We start from the raw sequence: 19,349 nt of genomic DNA, 5'->3' as shown, positions 1-19,349 counted from the left end.
TTCATGATTGTAGCTATATTGTTTCATGAGATACCGAAAATTGTATAACATGACGTTTTTTGAAAATTTGTTATTTTGACATAAATTTAATCAACTTGAGAATTTTTTTCCTTATAAACCAATAGATTTAGAACAATAATGCATACAAATAAAACAAAGTACACACTTTTAGCTTCAAAATGATGTATCATTCATGATTGTAGCTATTATTGTTTCATGAGATACCGAAAATTGTATAACATGACGTTTTTTGAAAATTTGTTATTTTTGACATAAATTTAATCAACTTGAGTTTTTTTTTCCTTATAAACCAATAGATTTAGAACAATAATGCATACAAATAAAACAAAGTACCCACTTTTAGCTTCAAAATGATGTATCAATCATGATTGTAGCTATATTGTTTCATGAGATATCGAAAATTGTATAATATAATGTTTTTTAAAAATTTTTTGTTTTTAGCATAAATTTAATCAACTTGAGAATTTTTTTTTCTAATAAACCAATGGATTTAGAACAATAATGCATACAAATAAAACAAAGTACACACTTTTAGCTTCAAAATAATGTATCATTTATGATTCTAGCAACATTTGTACATGAAATATCGAAAATTTTATATCACGAAGTTTTTGCAAATTATTTTGAATTTAATCAAATTGAGAACTTTTTTCTTAATAAACTAATAATTTTAGAACAATGATGTATACAAATAAAATAAAATACACAATTTTAGCTACAAAATGATACATCATTCAAGATTCTCGCAATATTGTTTCATGAGATATCGTTAATTTTATATCATGAGGTTTTTTTTTTAATTTGGTGATTAACCTAATTTTAATCAACTTCAGGTTCTTTTTCCTATAAAACTAATAAATTTAGAATAATAATTTATAGAAATAAAATAAAGTACACACTTTTAGCTTCAAAATAACGTATCATTCATGATTGTAGCTATATTGTTTCATGAGATACTGAAAATTGTATAACATGACGTTTTTTGAAAATTTGTTATTTTTGACATAAATTTAATCAACTTAAGAATTTCTTTTTCTAATAAACCAATAGATTTAGAGCAATAATGCATACAAATAAAACAAAGTACATACTTTTAGCTTCAAAATGATGTATAATTCATGATTATAGCTATATTGTTTTATGAGATATCGAGAATTGTATAACATAACGTTTTTTGGAAATTTCTTGTTTTTAGCATAAATTTAATCAACTTGAGAATTTTTTTTCAAATAAACCAATAGATTTAGAACAATAATGTATAAAAATAAAACAAAGTACATACTTTTAGCTTCAAAATAATGTATCATTCATGATTCTAGCAACATTTATACATGAAATATCGAAAATTTTATATCACGAATTTTTTGAAAATTTGTTGAATTTAATCATATTGAGAACTTTTTTCTTAATAAACTAATAATTTTAGAGCAATGATTTATAGAAATAAAATAAAGTACATACATTAAGCTTGAAAATGATGTATAATACATCATTATAACTATCTGTAGTAATAAAACATCTCGCTTTTCCAAACTTTACTACAAATCTGATCGTTAAGGAGATTTCAGAAAAGCTTTTCTTTCGTAAATTTTTTTTACATGAACCTAAAAAAATTATTGTAACTCTTCGTTTAGCATAATGTTTATTTAACAGCGGATCCTATTTAGAAAAAGTGGCAAACCTCGGGCCACCCTCTCACGTATTCAAAAAAAAAACTTTAAAAAAAGTAAAAACGTGACCGTCCAAAAGTCCCTATTAAATAAATAACGCTACGGGCTACAATCTAATCTCAATATTTTAATATGTACAACAATATATATTCTCTCTATTAAAAATATTGATAAATATACTCTCTTGACATAGGAAACGAAAATTGTTTATAGTATATAACTTACGGGCTACAGTGTTTTTTCCTAGTGCTGATATTCATTATGTATATATTTTTATATAATATATAATTGTATATATTACTATTTGTATAAATATTATTGCTATATACTTTTTTCCTCATCGTTATTATTTCAATATCGGTGGTAAAAATGATCATCTTATCGTGTTATCCAACGAATTCGTACTACTAATTTAAATTAAAAGAAATCATTTCTTAACTTCTCTTTACGCCTGAGACAACTAATTTATACCAACAACGTAAAAGGAACATAGGGTTATTTTTAATTCGCAAAAGTTTTTTCTAGCGATGGCACTGCTCTCATTAATTCAGTGATCAGCTACGAAAAATTATCTTGAAAAAATGATTTTTTAATACAAACAGGCGATGAAAGCGTGTTATTTTTATTTTTCTTTAATTACGTGTATGTAGTTCTTTATAATAAAATTCTTTTGCGTAGTTTATAGAATGCGTGCGATCTATTTCTGGAAGGGTTGTACGTTTATTTTTTAAACTAATTAACTAATTAACAACATAGTGCGGAACTTAAACGTATAAGTTCTTCCCTGCACAATAATACTGCCGAGAACATGGGTCGTGTTTTAAAACAAATTGTTTTAGATTTAAAGCTTATTTAAAAAAAAGCATTCTATTCCTTTGCTTTTTAATAAAAGCTATCTTACTTTCTCTATTATAACAAAATTAACTCACAAAATTTAAATTTAAAGGAAAATCCATTCTTAGATCTGTTTCGGTATCAATCTGTCGGCAGCCCCGTTTTATTTTTCCTCATTCAAAAAATGGCCTCGTGGGTTCATCACAGAGTCATCTCACATTCCAATATTATTACACTTATAGCTATTTTTTTCTTATCACAGCTCTTTCCTTTAGATTAGTTTAAAAACTCGGCTAAATAAAAAAAAACAATGTTTTCTCCCTCGTTTTTTTTTGTCTGTCTTTTCAATTTTATTTTTTGTTATCACTCCGAAAAAGGGGAATTTATTAACGAATCAACGATTAAGTTTCCAATTAAACAATAATAAATTATTAAGGAAAACCTTGCGTTTTTGAAAAAGTTATGTAAATTGAGTTTCTAATGAGATGGTTCTTTACATACCTGAAACATAATTGGGCAATCGGTGTGTCGTTTACGCCAACGATAACTGTAACGATGTACATTTATTGGTCGTAGGTTGGTGACTTTAACGATAACAAAATGGGTTTTGGTTGGTTATTTGTTTTACATTCTTACAATACAAACCATGAAAATTATTTATATTACTTTGAAACGATTGTTTTTAAATTCTTTTTAAAGAAATACGAGTAGACAAAGGTTTTTCATGATTCAAGATTTTTTTCAAAATAAACTAAAAGTTTCGTGACAATATTTATTTGAAGTAAATTAAAAGATGGGGTTTTAGCTTAAAATTGATGTATAACACATGATTTTAGCGATATTTATTCATGAGATATCGATAATTTTGTATTATGAGCTTTTTTGAAAATGTATTGTTTTTAGCATAAATTTAATCAACTTGAAATTTTTTTTCCTAACAAACTAATTAGTTTAGAAGAAAAATTTATGGAAGTAAAACAAAGTACATACTTTTAGCTTGAAAATGACGCATCATTCATGATTCTATCGACATTATTAGATGAGATATCGAAAATTTTATATTACGAGTTTTTTGCAAATTTGTTGTAAATTTACAAACTTTAGAATTCTTTTGCTACTAAACTAATAAATATCGAACAATAATTTATACAAATAAAATAAAGTATAGTCTTTTAGCTTGAAATTGATGTATGACACATGATTCTAGCGATATTTATTCATGAGATATCGATAATTTTGTATTATGAGCTTTTTTGAAAATTTATTGTTTTTAGCATAAATTTAATAAACTTGAAATTTTTTTTCCTAACAAACTAATTAGTTTAGAAGAAAAATTTATAGAAGTAAAACAAAGTACATACTTTTAGCTTAAAAATGACGCATCATTCATGATTCTATCGACATTATTAGATGAGATATCGAAAATTTTATATTACGAGGTTTTTGCAAATTTGTTGTAAATTTAATAAACTTTAGAATTCTTTTTCCACTAAACTAATAAATATAGAACAATTATTTATATAAATAAAATAAAGTATAATCTTTTAGTTTGAAATTGATATGACACATTATTCTAGCGATATTTATTCATGAGATATCGATAATTTCGTATTATGAGCTTTTTTGAAAATTTATTGTTTTTAGCATAAATTTAATCAACTTGGGATTTTTTTTCCTAACAAACTAATTAGTTTAGAAGAAAAATTTATAGAAGTAAAACAAAGTACATACTTTTAGCTTGAAAATGACGTATCATTCATGATTGTATCGACATTATTACATGAGATATCGAAAATTTTATATTATGAGGTTTTTGCAAATTTGTTGTAAATTTAATAAACTTCAGAATTCTTTTTCTACTAAACTAATAAATATAGAACAATAATTTATATAAATAAAATAAAGTATAATCTTTTAGTTTGAAATTGATGTATGACACATTATTCTAGCGATATTTATTCATGAGATATCGATAATTTTGTATTATGAGCTTTTTTAAAAATTTATTGTTTTTAGCATAAATTTAATCAACTTGAAATTTTTTTTCCTAACAAACTAATTAGTTTAGAAGAAAAATTTATGGAAGTAAAACAAAGTATATACTTTTAGCTTAAAAATGACGTATCATTCATGATTCTATCGACATTATTACATGAGATATCGAAAATTTTATATTACGAGGTTTTTGCAAATTTGTTGTAAATTTAAAAACTTTAGAATTCTTTTCCTACTAAACTAATAAATATAGAACAATAATTTATATAAATAAAATAAAGTATAATCTTTTAGTTTGAAATTGATGTATGACACATTATGCTAGCGATATTTATTCATGAGATATCGATAATTTCGTATTATGAGCTTTTTTGAAAATTTGTTGTTTTTAGCATAAATTTAATCAACTTGAGATCTTTTTTCCTAACAAACTAATTAGTTTAGAAGAAAAATTTATAGAAGTAAAACAAAGTACATACTATTAGCTTGAAAATGACGTATCATTCATGATTCTATCGACATTATTACATGAGATATCGAAAATTTTATATTACGAGGTTTTTGCAAATTTGTTGTAAATTTAAAAACTTTAGATTTAATAAACTAATAAGTTTAGAACAATAATTTATATAAATAAAATAAAGTATAGTCTTTTAGCTTGAAATTGATGTATGTCACATTATTCTAGCGATATTTATTCATGAGATATCGATAATTTTGTATTATGGGATTTTTTGAAAATTTGTTTGTTTTTAGCATAAATTTAATCAACTTGAAATTTTTTTTCCTATCAAACTAATTAGTTTAGAAGAAAAATTTATAAAAGTAAAACAAAGTACATACTTTTAGCTAAAAAATGACGCATTATTCATGATTCTATCGACATTATTACATGAGATATCGAAAATTTTATATTACGAGGTTTTTGCAAATTTGTTGTAAATTTAAAAACTTTAGAATTCTTTTTCTACTAAACTAATAAATATAGAACAATAATTTATATAAATAAAATAAAGTATAATCTTTTAGTTTGAAATTGATATATGACACATTATTCTATCGATATTTATTCATGAGATATCGATAATTTTGTATTATGAGCTTTTTTGAAAATTTATTGTTTTTAGCATAAATTTAATCAACTTGAAATTTTTTTTCCTAACAAACTAATTAGTTTAGAAGAAAAATTTATGGAAGTAAAACAAAGTATATACTTTTAGCTTAAAAATGACGTATCATTCATGATTCTATCGACATTATTACATGAGATATCGAAAATTTTATATTACGAGGTTTTTGCAAATTTGTTGTAAATTTAAAAACTTTAGAATTCTTTTCCTACTAAACTAATAAATATAGAACAATAATTTATATAAATAAAATAAAGTATAATCTTTTAGTTTGAAATTGATGTATGACACATTATTCTAGCGATATTTATTCATGAGATATCGATAATTTCGTATTATGAGCTTTTTTGAAAATTTATTGTTTTTAGCATAAATTTAATCAACTTGGGATTTTTTTTTCTAACAAACTAATTAGTGTAGAAGAAAAATTTATAGAAGTAAAACAAAGTACATACTTTTAGCTTGAAAATGATGTATCATTCATGATTCTATCGACATTATTACATGAGATATCGAAAATTTTATATTACGAGGTTTTTGAAAATTTGTTGTAAATTTAATAAAGTTTAGAATTCTTTTCCTACTAAACTAATAAATATAGAACAATAATTTATACCAATAAAATAAAGTATAATCTTTTAGCTTGAAATTGATGTATGACACATTATTCTAGCGATATTTATTCATGAGATATCGATAATTTTGTATTATGAGCTTTTTTGAAAATTTATTGTTTTTAGCATAAATTTAATCAACTTGAGATTTTTTTTCCTAACAAACTAATTAGTTTAGAAGAAAAATTTATAGAAGTAAAACAAAGTACGTACTATTAGCTTGAAAATGACGTATCATTCATGATTCTATCGACATTATTACATGAGATATCGAAAATTTTATATTACGAGGTTTTTGCAAATTTGTTGTAAATTTAAAAACTTTAGATTTAATAAACTAATAAGTTTAGAACAATAATTTATATAAATAAAATAAAGTATAGTCTTTTAGCTTGAAATTGATGTATGTCACATTATTCTAGCGATATTTATTCATGAGATATCGATAATTTTGTATTATGGGATTTTTTGAAAATTTGTTGTTTTTAGCATAAATTTAATCAACTTGAGATTTTTTTTCCTAACAAACTAATTAGTTTAGAAGAAAAATTTATAGAAGTAAAACAAAGTACATACTTTTAGCTTAAAAATGACGCATCATTCATAATTCTATTAACATTATTACATGACATATCGAAAATTTTATATTACGAGGTTTTTGCAAATTTGTTGTAAATTTAATAAACTTTAGAATTCTTTTCCTACTAAACTAATAAATATCGAACAATAATTTATATAAATAAAATAAAGTATAATCTTTTAGTTTGAAATTGATGTATGACACATTATGCTAGCGATATTTATTCATGAGATATCGATAATTTCGTATTATGAGCTTTTTTGAAAATTTATTGTTTTTAGCATAAATTTAATCAACTTGGGATTTTTTTTTCTAACAAACTAATTAGTGTAGAAGAAAAATTTATAGAAGTAAAACAAAGTACGTACTATTAGCTTGAAAATGACGTATCATTCATGATTCTATCGACATTATTACATGAGATATCGAAAATTTTATATTACGAGGTTTTTGCAAATTTGTTGTAAATTTAAAAACTTTAGATTTAATAAACTAATAAGTTTAGAACAATAATTTATATAAATAAAATAAAGTATAGTCTTTTAGCTTGAAATTGATGTATGTCACATTATTCTAGCGATATTTATTCATGAGATATCGATAATTTTGTATTATGGGATTTTTTGAAAATTTGTTGTTTTTAGCATAAATTTAATCAACTTGAAATTTTTTTTCCTATCAAACTAATTAGTTTAGAAGAAAAATTTATAAAAGTAAAACAAAGTACATACTTTTAGCTTAAAAATGACGCATCATTCATGATTCTATCGACATTATTACATGAGATATCGAAAATTTTATATTACGAGGTTTTTGCAAATTTGTTGCAAATTTAAAAACTTTTGAATTCTTTTTCTACTAAACTAATAAATATAGAACAATAATTTATACAAATAAAATAAAGTATAGTCTTTTAGCTTGAAATTGATGTATAACACATTATTCTAGCGATATTTATTCATGAGATATCGATAATTTTGTATTATGAGATTTTTTGAAAATTTGTTGTTTTTAGCATAAATTTTTTAATCAACTTGAAATTTTTTTTCCTAATAAAGTAATTAGTTTAGAAGAAAAATTTATAGAAGTAAAACAAAGTACATACTTTTAGCTTGAAAATGACGTATCATTCATGATTCTATCGACATTATTACATTAGATATCGAAAATGTTAAATCACGAAGTTTTTGAAAATTTGTTGTAAATTTAATAAACTTTAGAATTCTTTTTCTACTAAACTAATAAATATAGAACAATTATTTATATAAATAAAATAAAGTATAATCTTTTAGTTTGAAATTGATGTATGACACATGATTTTAGCGATATTTATTCATGAGATATCGATAATTTCGTATTATGACCTTTTTTGAAAATTTATTGTTTTTAGCATAAATTTAATCAACTTAGGATTTATTTTCCTAACAAACTAATTAGTTTAGAAGAAAAATTTATAGAAGTAAAACAAAGTATATACTTTTAGCTTAAAAATGACGCATCATTCATGATTCTATCGACATTATTACATGAGATATCGAAAATTTATTATTACGAGGTTTTTGCAAATTTGTTGTAAATTTAAAAACTTTAGAATTCTTTTTCTACTAAACTAATAAATATAGAACAATTATTTATATAAATAAAATAAAGTATAATCTTTTAGTTTGAAATTGATGTATGACACATGATTTTAGCGATATTTATTCATGAGATATCGATAATTTCGTATTATGACCTTTTTTGAAAATTTATTGTTTTTAGCATAAATTTAATCAACTTAGGATTTATTTTCCTAACAAACTAATTAGTTTAGAAGAAAAATTTATAGAAGTAAAACAAAGTATATACTTTTAGCTTAAAAATGACGCATCATTCATGATTCTATCGACATTATTACATGAGATATCGAAAATTTATTATTACGAGGTTTTTGCAAATTTGTTGTAAATTTAAAAACTTTAGAATTCTTTTTCTACTAAACTAATAAATATAGAACAATTATTTATATAAATAAAATAAAGTATAATCTTTTAGTTTGAAATTGATGTATGACACATGATTTTAGCGATATTTATTCATGAGATATCGATAATTTCGTATTATGACCTTTTTTGAAAATTTATTGTTTTTAGCATAAATTTAATCAACTTAGGATTTATTTTCCTAACAAACTAATTAGTTTAGAAGAAAAATTTATAGAAGTAAAACAAAGTATATACTTTTAGCTTAAAAATGACGCATCATTCATGATTCTATCGACATTATTACATGAGATATCGAAAATTTATTATTACGAGGTTTTTGCAAATTTGTTGTAAATATAATAAACTTTAGAATTCTTTTCCTACTAAACTAATAAATATCGAGCAATAATTTATATAAATAAAATAAAGTATAATCTTTTAGCTTAAAATTGATGTATGACACATTATTCTAGCGATATTTATTCATAAGATATCGATAATTTTGTATTATGAGCTTTTTTCAAAATTTATTGTTTTTAGCATAAATTTAATCAACTTGAGATTTTTTTTCCTAACAAACTAATAAATTTAGAACAACAATTTATGGAAATAAAATAACTTGAAAATGATGCATCATTTATCTATATTGTTTCGTGAGAAATCGAAAATTTTATATCACGGTAATAGTGAAGCTTTTAGTTTAATTTAGACAAGCTGAGATTTTTTTTCATGCCAAACTAATGAAATTACAACAATAATTTGTATAAATAAAATAAAATACAAAGTTTTAGCTTGAAATTGATGTATCGTTCATGATTCTAGCGATATTGTTTCATGAGATATTGATGATTTTATATTATGAGGTTTTTTGAAGTTTTTTTGACCTAAATTTAATCAACTTGAAAATGTTATCCCTTATAAACTAATAAATTTAGAATAATAATTTATAGAAATAAAATAAAGTACGCACTTTTAGTTACAAAATGATGTATAATTCATGATTGTAGCTACATTGTTTCATGAGATATCCAAAATTTTATATCAAGTAGTTTTTTGAAAATTTATAGTTTTTAGCCTAATTAGAAAAGTTTTTTCTTAATAAAGCAATAAATTTAGAACAATAACTTATTGAAATAAAATAAAGTATAGTCTTTTAGCTTGAAATTGATGTATGACACATTATTCTAGCGATATTTATTCATGAGATATCAATAATTTTGTATTATGAGCTTTTTTAAGAATTTGTTGTTTTTAGCATAAATTTAATCAAATTGAGAATTTTTTTCTTAATAAACTAATAAGTTTAGAACAACAATTTATGGAAATAAAATAACTTGAAAATGATGCATCATTTATCTATATTGTTTCGTGAGAAATCTAAAATTTTATATCACACTTTTAGTTTAATTTAGACAAGTTGAGATTTCTTTTCCTGCCAAACTAATGAAATTACAACAATAATTTGTATAAATAAAATAAAATACAAAGTTTTAGCTTGAAATTGATGTATCGTTCATGATTCTAGCGATATTGTTTCATGAGATATTGATGATTTTATATTATGAGGTTTTTTGAAGTTTTTTTGACCTAAATTTAATCAACTTGAAAATGTTATCCCTTATAAAGTAATAAATTTAGAATAATAATTGATAGAAATGAAGTAAAGTACACACTTTTAGCTACAAAATGATGTATAATTCACGATTGTAGTTACATTGTTCCATGAGATATCCAAAATTTTATATCAAGTGGTTTTTTGAAAATTTATAGTTTTTGGCCTAATTAGAGAACTTTTTTCTTAATAAAGCAATAAATTTAGAACAATAACTTATTCAAATAAAATAAAGTATAGTCTTTTAGCTTGAAATTGATGTATGACACATTATTCGAGCGATATTTATTCATAAGATATCGATAATTTTGTATTATGAGCTTTTTTCAAAATTTATTGTTTTTAGCATAAATTTAATCAACTTGAGATTTTTTTTCCTAACAAACTAATAAATTTAAAACAACAATTTATGGAAATAAAATAACTTGAAAATGATGCATCATTTATCTATATTATTTCGTGAGAAATCTAAAATTTTATATCACGCTTTTAGTTTAATTTAGACAAGCTGAGATTTTTTTCCTGCCAAACTAATGAAATTACAACAATAATTTGTATAAATAAAATAAAATACAAAGTTTTAGCTTGAAATTAATATATCATTCATGATTTTAGCGATATTGTTCCATGAGATATTGATAATTTTATATTATGAGGTTTTTTTAAGTTTTTTGACCTAAATTTAATCAACTTGAAAATGTTATCCCTTATAAACTAATAAATTTAGAATAATAATTTATAGAAATAAAATAAAGCACACACTTTTAGCTACAAAATGATGTATAATTCATGATTGTAGCTACATTGTTTCATGAGATATCCAAAATTTTATATCAAGTGGTTTTTTGAAAATTTATAGTTTTTGGCCTAATTAGAGAACTTTTTTCTTAATAAAGCAATAAATTTAGAACAATAACTTATTGAAATAAAATAAAGTATAGTCTTTTAGCTTGTAATTGATGTATGACACATTATTCTAGCGATATTTATTCATGAGATATCGATAATTTTGTATTATGAGCTTTTTTGAGAATTTGTTGTTTTCAGCGTAAATTTAATCAACTTGAGAATTTTTTTCTTAATAAACTAATAAGTTTAGAACAACAATTTATGGAAATAAAATAACTTGAAAATGATGCATCATTTATCTATATTGTTTCGTGAGAAATCTAAAATTTTATATCACGCTTTTAGTTTAATTTAGACAAGCTGAGATTTTTTTTCCTGCCAAACTAATGAAATTACAACAATAATTTGTATAAATAAAATAAAATACAAAGTTTTAGCTTGAAATTAATGTATCATTCACGATTCTAGCGATATTGTTTCATGAGATATTGATAATTTTATATTATGAGGTTTTTGAAGTTTTTTTGACCTAAATTTAATCAACTTGAAAATGTTATCCCTTATAAACTAATAAATTTAGAATAATAATTTATAGAAATAAAATAAAGTACACACTTTTAGCTACAAAATGATGTATAATTCATGATTGTAGCTACATTGTTTCATGAGATATCCAAAATTTTATATTAAGTAGTTTTTTGAAAATTTATAGTTTTTAGCCTAATTAGAGAAGTTTTTTCTTAATAAAGCAATAAATTTAGAACAATAACTTATTGAAATAAAATAAAGTATAGTCTATTAGCTTGAAATTGATGTATGACACATTATTCTAGCGATATTTATTCATGAGATATCGATAATTTCGTATTATGAGCTTTTTTGAAAATTTATTGTTTTTAGCATAAATTTGATCAACTTGAGATTTTTTTTCCTAACAAACTAATTAGTTTAGAAGAAAAATTTATAGAAGTAAAACAAAGTACATACTTTTAGCTTGAAAATGACGTATCATTCATGATTCTATCGACATTATTACATGAGATATCGAAAATTTTATATTACGAGGTTTTTGCAAATTTGTTGTAAATTTAAAAACTTTAGAATTCTTTTTCTACTAAACTAATAAATATCGAACAACAATTTATACAAATAAAATAAAGTATAATCTTTTAGCTTGAAATTGATGTATGACTCATGATTCTAGTGATATTTATTCAAGAGATATCGATAATTTCGTGTTACGACCTTTTTTCAAAATTTATTGTTTTTAGCATAAATTTGATCAACTTGAAATTTTTTTTCCTAATAAACTAATTAGTTTAGAAGAAAAATTTATAGAAGTAAAACAAAGTACATACTTTTTGCTTGAAAATGACGTATCATTCATGATTCTATCGACATTATTAGATGAGATATCGAAAATTTTATATCACGGTAATTTGAAGCTTTTAATTTAATTTAGACAAGCTGAGATTTTTTTTCTGCCAAACTAATGAAATTACAACAATAATTTGTATAAATAAAATAAAATACAAAGTTTTAGCTTGAAATTAACGTATCACTCATGATTCTAGCGATATTATTTCATGAGATATTGATAATTTTATATTATGAGGTTTTTTGAAGTTTTTTTGACCTAAATTTAATCAGCTTGAAAATGTTATCCCTTATAAACTAATAAATTTAGAATAATAATTTATAGAAATAAAATAAAGTACGCACTTTTAGCTACAAAATGATGTATAATTCATGATTGTAGCTATATTGTTTCATGAGATATCCATTTTTGAAAATTTATAGTTTTTAACCTAATTTGAGAACTTTTTTCTTAATAAAGCAATAAATTTAGAACAATAACTTATTCAAATAAAATAAAGTATAAACTTTTAGCTTCAAAGTGTTTTAATTATTAGTATGATTATAAAAGATTAAAAAATTGAACTGTTTATCTCAATAATCCGGGCTGAAAAACATTCTTGTCTCCTCGTGTTCAAAACTTAACCGATATTTTTAAACCTTGTTATTAAAATAATCGTTTTTTTATGATCTGTGAGATTTTCCTTATTAAAACTTAAACTTGTTTCTTTAATGAGTACTTTTCGAGTTAAATTCCCCTTTCGCAAAAAAGTTTGGGCTGCCTCCAGGATAATAATAAAGATCTTTAGTCACAACCAAAAGGACCCGAAACTCAACCGAGAAGTCCGTAGAAAAATCGTGATTGCTAACGCAGCGTTGTTATAAAAAAGTTGGTGTGTGTATGAGAGAAAAATCGCCTCTCAAAAATTTTAGCTAGTATAATACAAGAAGCTCTCTAACGAAGCGTCGCTCCTACGTCCTCCGGGTGTGTTTTAGCGTTTGCTAAAAGTCCTAGAAGAAACGGCGATTGGGGATCGCTAGTGAGGGCTTTCCTCTTCGGTATCCAATGGACTCGGCGAAAGAAATTTCCTCACGTACTTTGGATAGTGCGTCTTCTCGTGGGCTTTCAATATCGTTGATCGCGAGAACGTCTTTCCGCACAGAGAGCATCGAAAAGGTCGCTCACCAGTGTGTACGCGGCAATGGTCCTTCATATGGTGCCTTAATTTGAAAGCTTTTCCGCAAAACTCACACTTAAAAGGTCTGTCACCGGTATGTACCGGTAGATGGCCAATCAATGAACTCACATCGGGAAATGATTTTCCACAAAATTTACATAACACTACACCCGGACCATCACCAGTTAATTCAAGATCCATCGCAGTCGGTGGTTGATCTGTTGGATCCGGCGGATCGTGCGGAACAACTGGAGCTCGAGGACCAAAATGACTTTCCATTAAATTCAAAGGTTCCGGTAACTGGAGGCTCTGGTGATGTTGCATCTCGCGGTACTTAAGCGTTTCTAAGCTGTGTGATAGGATGTGTCTTGTGAGCTTGCTCTGGTGCGGAAACGCACTGCCACAATACATGCACTGGTACAATCTGGGCGATCCACTGTCCCTGCTGTCCATCTCCTGCAACCAAACAAAAGAAGACGTATCAACTTCTTGCGTTGCTTTTTTGGCGCTTTCAATCTTTTTTTTTTGTGGCGCATTTGCGCGTCGGTCGCAACTACGCCCCCGAAATCTCTCTAGGGAAGGACACCACTACAAGAAGTTAACGCTCGCTTTTGTTTGGCTGGAGGAGTGAGTCCCGACAGTGGCTCTGTCACCGTTTATAAAAAAATTTTTACCGACCTTTTAAATCATCATAATCGTTACTTAACAGTATTTTTTTAATCGTGTTTTTTTTGTAATCTTTTTTATTTTAATCGTATTTGTTTTTAAATAGTATTTATAAGCCAAAACGAATGTCAACTTCACATCGGCCCAAAAACCGCTCGATGTCGAGAAAACTTTTTGGTTAAATTTAAGACGGTCTATTTGGGTAACCACCAAAAAGTTTTCTCCTTCTCACTCCTTTCTCCTCTTCTCATTCAATCTTTTTGATTCATTCATTCAACTACCCCATTCATTCCATCTTTTTTATCTTTCACGTTCTTAAACACTTCAAAATTTAATTTTCTAAACTTTCTCGCTGCAACTTTTGTTATTCTTTTTTTTCTTTCTACTTTTTTCGCTTACCGTGTCGTGAGGGTGCCTGGGGTAATCGGATGAACTCTCGCCGGCGCTTTTCTCTTCAGATAATCCCGGTACCCAGTCCGCTTCCTTAGTCAAAGACTGAAACAAACAGAAATTTCGATGTGGTAATGAGTCCAAAAAAAATTAATACTATAACAACGCGTGGGATATAAATGATTAAGTTAATACTAAATATAATCTTTATATTTATGTGATTTGGCAATCATGCAAAACTACGTTAACACCAACTAGCTATCTTTAAAAAAATCTAATTCAAGAACCAGTTGAGATATAACGATTCTCATTTCTTAATTTTTATAAACCTCGAATCGCTTCAACATTTAGAAGAGATTTTGATAAAAAGCCAACGCTTATTTATTCCTTGATATCTTCAGAACCACTTGAGATATAATGACGAAATTAACAGCGTTGTAAAGCAAATTTAATAAAGAATTAATGTGCCACAAGTCATTTCTTAATTCCCATAAATCTCGAATTTATCAATTTTTAAACACAACTCGACATGTTTGATTGGTCTAAATTCGAAGAATGAAATTAAGACATCGTATCTCAAGAACCAATTGAGATATCACGATGAATTATAATACATTTTAAAGCAAATTTAATGAAGATACAATGTGCCATAAATCATTTCTTATTTTCCATAAACCTCGTTGTTATGAATTTTTAAGCTCAACCTAATAAATGCGACTGTTTTAGACGTTTGGATTGAAAACATTGTATCTCAAGAAGGAATTGAGATATTGTTATGAAATAAAAAGCATTTTAAAGCTAATTTAATGATGATTTAATATGCCACAAGTCAATTCTTAATTCTCATAAACCTCGAAGTTATCAATTTTTAAACAAGCATGTTTGTTCTAAATTCTAAGAATAAAATTAAGAAACCGTATCTCAAGAACCAATTGAGATATCATGATGAAATAAAAAGCATTTTAAAGCAAATTTAATGAAGATACAATGTGCCACAAATCATTTCTTATTTTCCATAAACCTCGTTGTTATGATTTTTTAATCTCAACCTAATAAATGCGACTGTTTTAGACGCTTGGATTGAAAACATTGTATCTCAAGAAGGAATTGAGATATTGTTATGAAATAAAAAGCATTTTAAAGCTAATTTAATGATGATTTAATGTGCCACAAGTCAATTCTTAATTCTCATAAACCTCGAAGTTATCAATTTTTAAACAAGCATGTTTGTTCTAAATTCTAAGAATAAAATTAAGAAATCGTATCTCAAGAACCAATTGAGATATCACGACAAAATAAAAAGCATTTTAAAGCAAATTTAATGAAGATATAATGTGCTATAAATCATTTCTTATTTTCCATAAACCTCGTAGTTATGAATTTTTAAGCTCAACCTAATAAATGCGACTGTTTTAGACGTTTGGATTGAAAACATTGTATCTCAAGAAGGAATTGAGATATTGTTATGAAATAAAAAGCATTTTAAAGCTAATTTAATGATGATTTAATGTGCCACAAGTCAATTCTTAATTCTCATAAATCTCGAAGTTATCAATTTTTAAACACAATTTAACATGTTTGTTCTAAATTCTAAGAATAAAATTAAGAAGTTGTATCTCAAGAATCAATTGAGATATCACGATGAAATAAAAAGCATTTTAAAGCAAATTTAAGGAAGATACAATGTGCCATAAATCATTTCTTATTTTCCATAAACCTCGTTGTTATGAATTTTTAAGCTCAACCTAATAAATGTGACTGTTTCAGACATTCGGATTAAAAACATTGTATCTCAAGAAGGAATTGAGATATCGTTATGAAATACAAAGCGTTTTAAAGCTAATTTAATGATGATTTAATGTGCCACAAATCAATTCTTAATTCTCATAAATTTCGAAGTTATCAATTTTTAAACACAATTTAGCATGTTTGTTCTAAATTCTAAGAATAAAATTAAGAAGTCGTATCTCAAGAACCAATTGAGATATCACGATGAAATAAAAAGCATTTTAAAGCTAATTTAATGATGATATAATGTGCTATAAATCATTTCTTATTTTCCATAAACCTCGTTGTTATGAATTTTTAAGCTCAACCTAATAAATGCGACTGTTTTAGACGTTTGGATTGAAAACATTGTATCTCAAGAAGGAATTGAGATATCGTTATGAAATAAAAAGCATTTTAAAGCAAATTTAATAAAGATGTAATGTGTCACAAGACAGTTCTTGATTCCCATAAAATTCGAAGTTATCAATTTTTAAACACAACTCAGCATTTTTGATTGTTCTAAATTCTAAGAATAAAATTAAGAAGTCGTATCTCAAGAACCAATTGAGATATCACGACGAAATAAAAAGCATTTTAAAGCAAATTTAATGAAGATACAATGTGCCATAAATCATTTCTTATTTTCCATAAACCTCGTAGTTATGAATTTTTAAGCTCAACCTAATAAATGAGACTGTTTTAGACGTTTGGATTGAAAACATTGTATCTCAAGAAGGAATTGAGATATTGTTATGAAATAAAAAGCATTTTAAAGCTAATTTAATGATGATTTAATGTGCCACAAGTCAATTCTTAATTCTCATAAACCTCGAAGTTATCAATTTTTAAACAAGCATGTTTGTTCTAAATTCTAAGAATAAAATTAACAAGTCGTATCTCAAGAACCAATTGAGATATCACGACGAAATAAAAAGCATTTTAAAGCAAATTTAATGAAGATACAATGTGCCATAAATCATTTCTTATTTTCCATAAACCTCGTTGTTATGAATTTTTAAGCTCAACCTAATAAATGCGACTGTTTTAGACGTTTGGATTGAAAACATTGTATCTCAAGAAGGAATTGAGATATTGTTATGAAATAAAAAGCATTTTAAAGCAAATTTAATAAAGATGTAATGTGTCACAAGACAGTTCTTGATTCCCATAAAATTCGAAGTTATCAATTTTTAAACACAACTCAGCATTTTTGATTGTTCTAAATTCTAAGAATAAAATTAAGAAGTCGTATCTCAAGAACCAATTGAGATATCACGACGAAATAAAAAGCATTTTAAAGCAAATTTAATGAAGATACAATGTGCCATAAATCATTTCTTATTTTCCATAAACCTCGTAGTTATGAATTTTTAAGCTCAACCTAATAAATGAGACTGTTTTAGACGTTTGGATTGAAAACATTGTATCTCAAGAAGGAATTGAGATATTGTTATGAAATAAAAAGCATTTTAAAGCTAATTTAATGATGATTTAATGTGCCACAAGTCAATTCTTAATTCTCATAAACCTCGAAGTTATCAATTTTTAAACAAGCATGTTTGTTCTAAATTCTAAGAATAAAATTAAGAAGTCGTATCTCAAGAACCAATTGAGATATCACGACGAAATAAAAAGCATTTTAAAGCAAATTTAATGAAGATACAATGTGCCATAAATCATTTCTTATTTTCCATAAACCTCGTAGTTATGAATTTTTAAGCTCAACCTAATAAATGAGACTGTTTTAGACGTTTGGATTGAAAACATTGTATCTCAAGAAGGAATTGAGATATTGTTATGAAATAAAAAGCATTTTAAAGCTAATTTAATGATGATTTAATGTGCCACAAGTCAATTCTTAATTCTCATAAACCTCGAAGTTATCAATTTTTAAACAAGCATGTTTGTTCTAAATTCTAAGAATAAAATTAAGAAGTCGTATCTCAAGAACCAATTGAGATATCACGACGAAATAAAAAGCATTTTAAAGCAAATTTAATGAAGATACAATGTGCCATAAATCATTTCTTATTTTCCATAAACCTCGTTGTTATGAATTTTTAAGCTCAACCTAATAAATGCGACTGTTTTAGACGTTTGGATTGAAAACATTGTATCTCAAGAAGGAATTGAGATATTGTTATGAAATAAAAAGCATTTTAAAGCAAATTTAATAAAGATGTAATGTGTCACAAGACAGTTCTTGATTCCCATAAAATTCGAAGTTATCAATTTTTAAACACAACTCAGCATTTTTGATTGTTCTAAATTCTAAGAATAAAATTAAGAAGTCGTATCTCAAGAACCAATTGAGATATCACGACGAAATAAAAAGCATTTTAAAGCAAATTTAATGAAGATACAATGTGCCATAAATCATTTCTTATTTTCCATAAACCTCGTAGTTATGAATTTTTAAGCTCAACCTAATAAATGAGACTGTTTTAGACGTTTGGATTGAAAACATTGTATCTCAAGAAGGAATTGAGATATTGTTATGAAATAAAAAGCATTTTAAAGCTAATTTAATGATGATTTAATGTGCCACAAGTCAATTCTTAATTCTCATAAACCTCGAAGTTATCAATTTTTAAACAAGCATGTTTGTTCTAAATTCTAAGAATAAAATTAAGAAGTCGTATCTCAAGAACCAATTGAGATATCACGACGAAATAAAAAGCATTTTAAAGCAAATTTAATGAAGATACAATGTGCCATAA

At 25.1% G+C, this 19,349-nt stretch overlaps 1 protein-coding gene across 1 annotated transcript in view; it reads right to left on the bottom strand.

The window, feature by feature from the left end:
• LOC111419002 (zinc finger protein 284-like) overlaps positions 1-19,349 on the bottom strand; it is a 78,386-nt gene that overhangs the window by 20,811 nt on the left and 38,226 nt on the right. The window contains exon 3 of the mRNA XM_071199450.1: positions 14,869-14,964. Within this exon, the coding sequence (XP_071055551.1) occupies positions 14,869-14,964 (96 nt within the window). The remainder of the gene's footprint in view (positions 1-14,868; positions 14,965-19,349) is intronic.

The sequence above is a fragment of the Onthophagus taurus genome, chromosome 10 (genome assembly GCF_036711975.1).
Source record: "Onthophagus taurus isolate NC chromosome 10, IU_Otau_3.0, whole genome shotgun sequence".
Classification (NCBI taxonomy): Eukaryota; Metazoa; Arthropoda; class Insecta; order Coleoptera; family Scarabaeidae; genus Onthophagus; species Onthophagus taurus.
The sequence above is the reverse complement of the archived record's forward strand: the minus strand, read 5'-3'. Positions and strand labels throughout refer to the sequence as shown.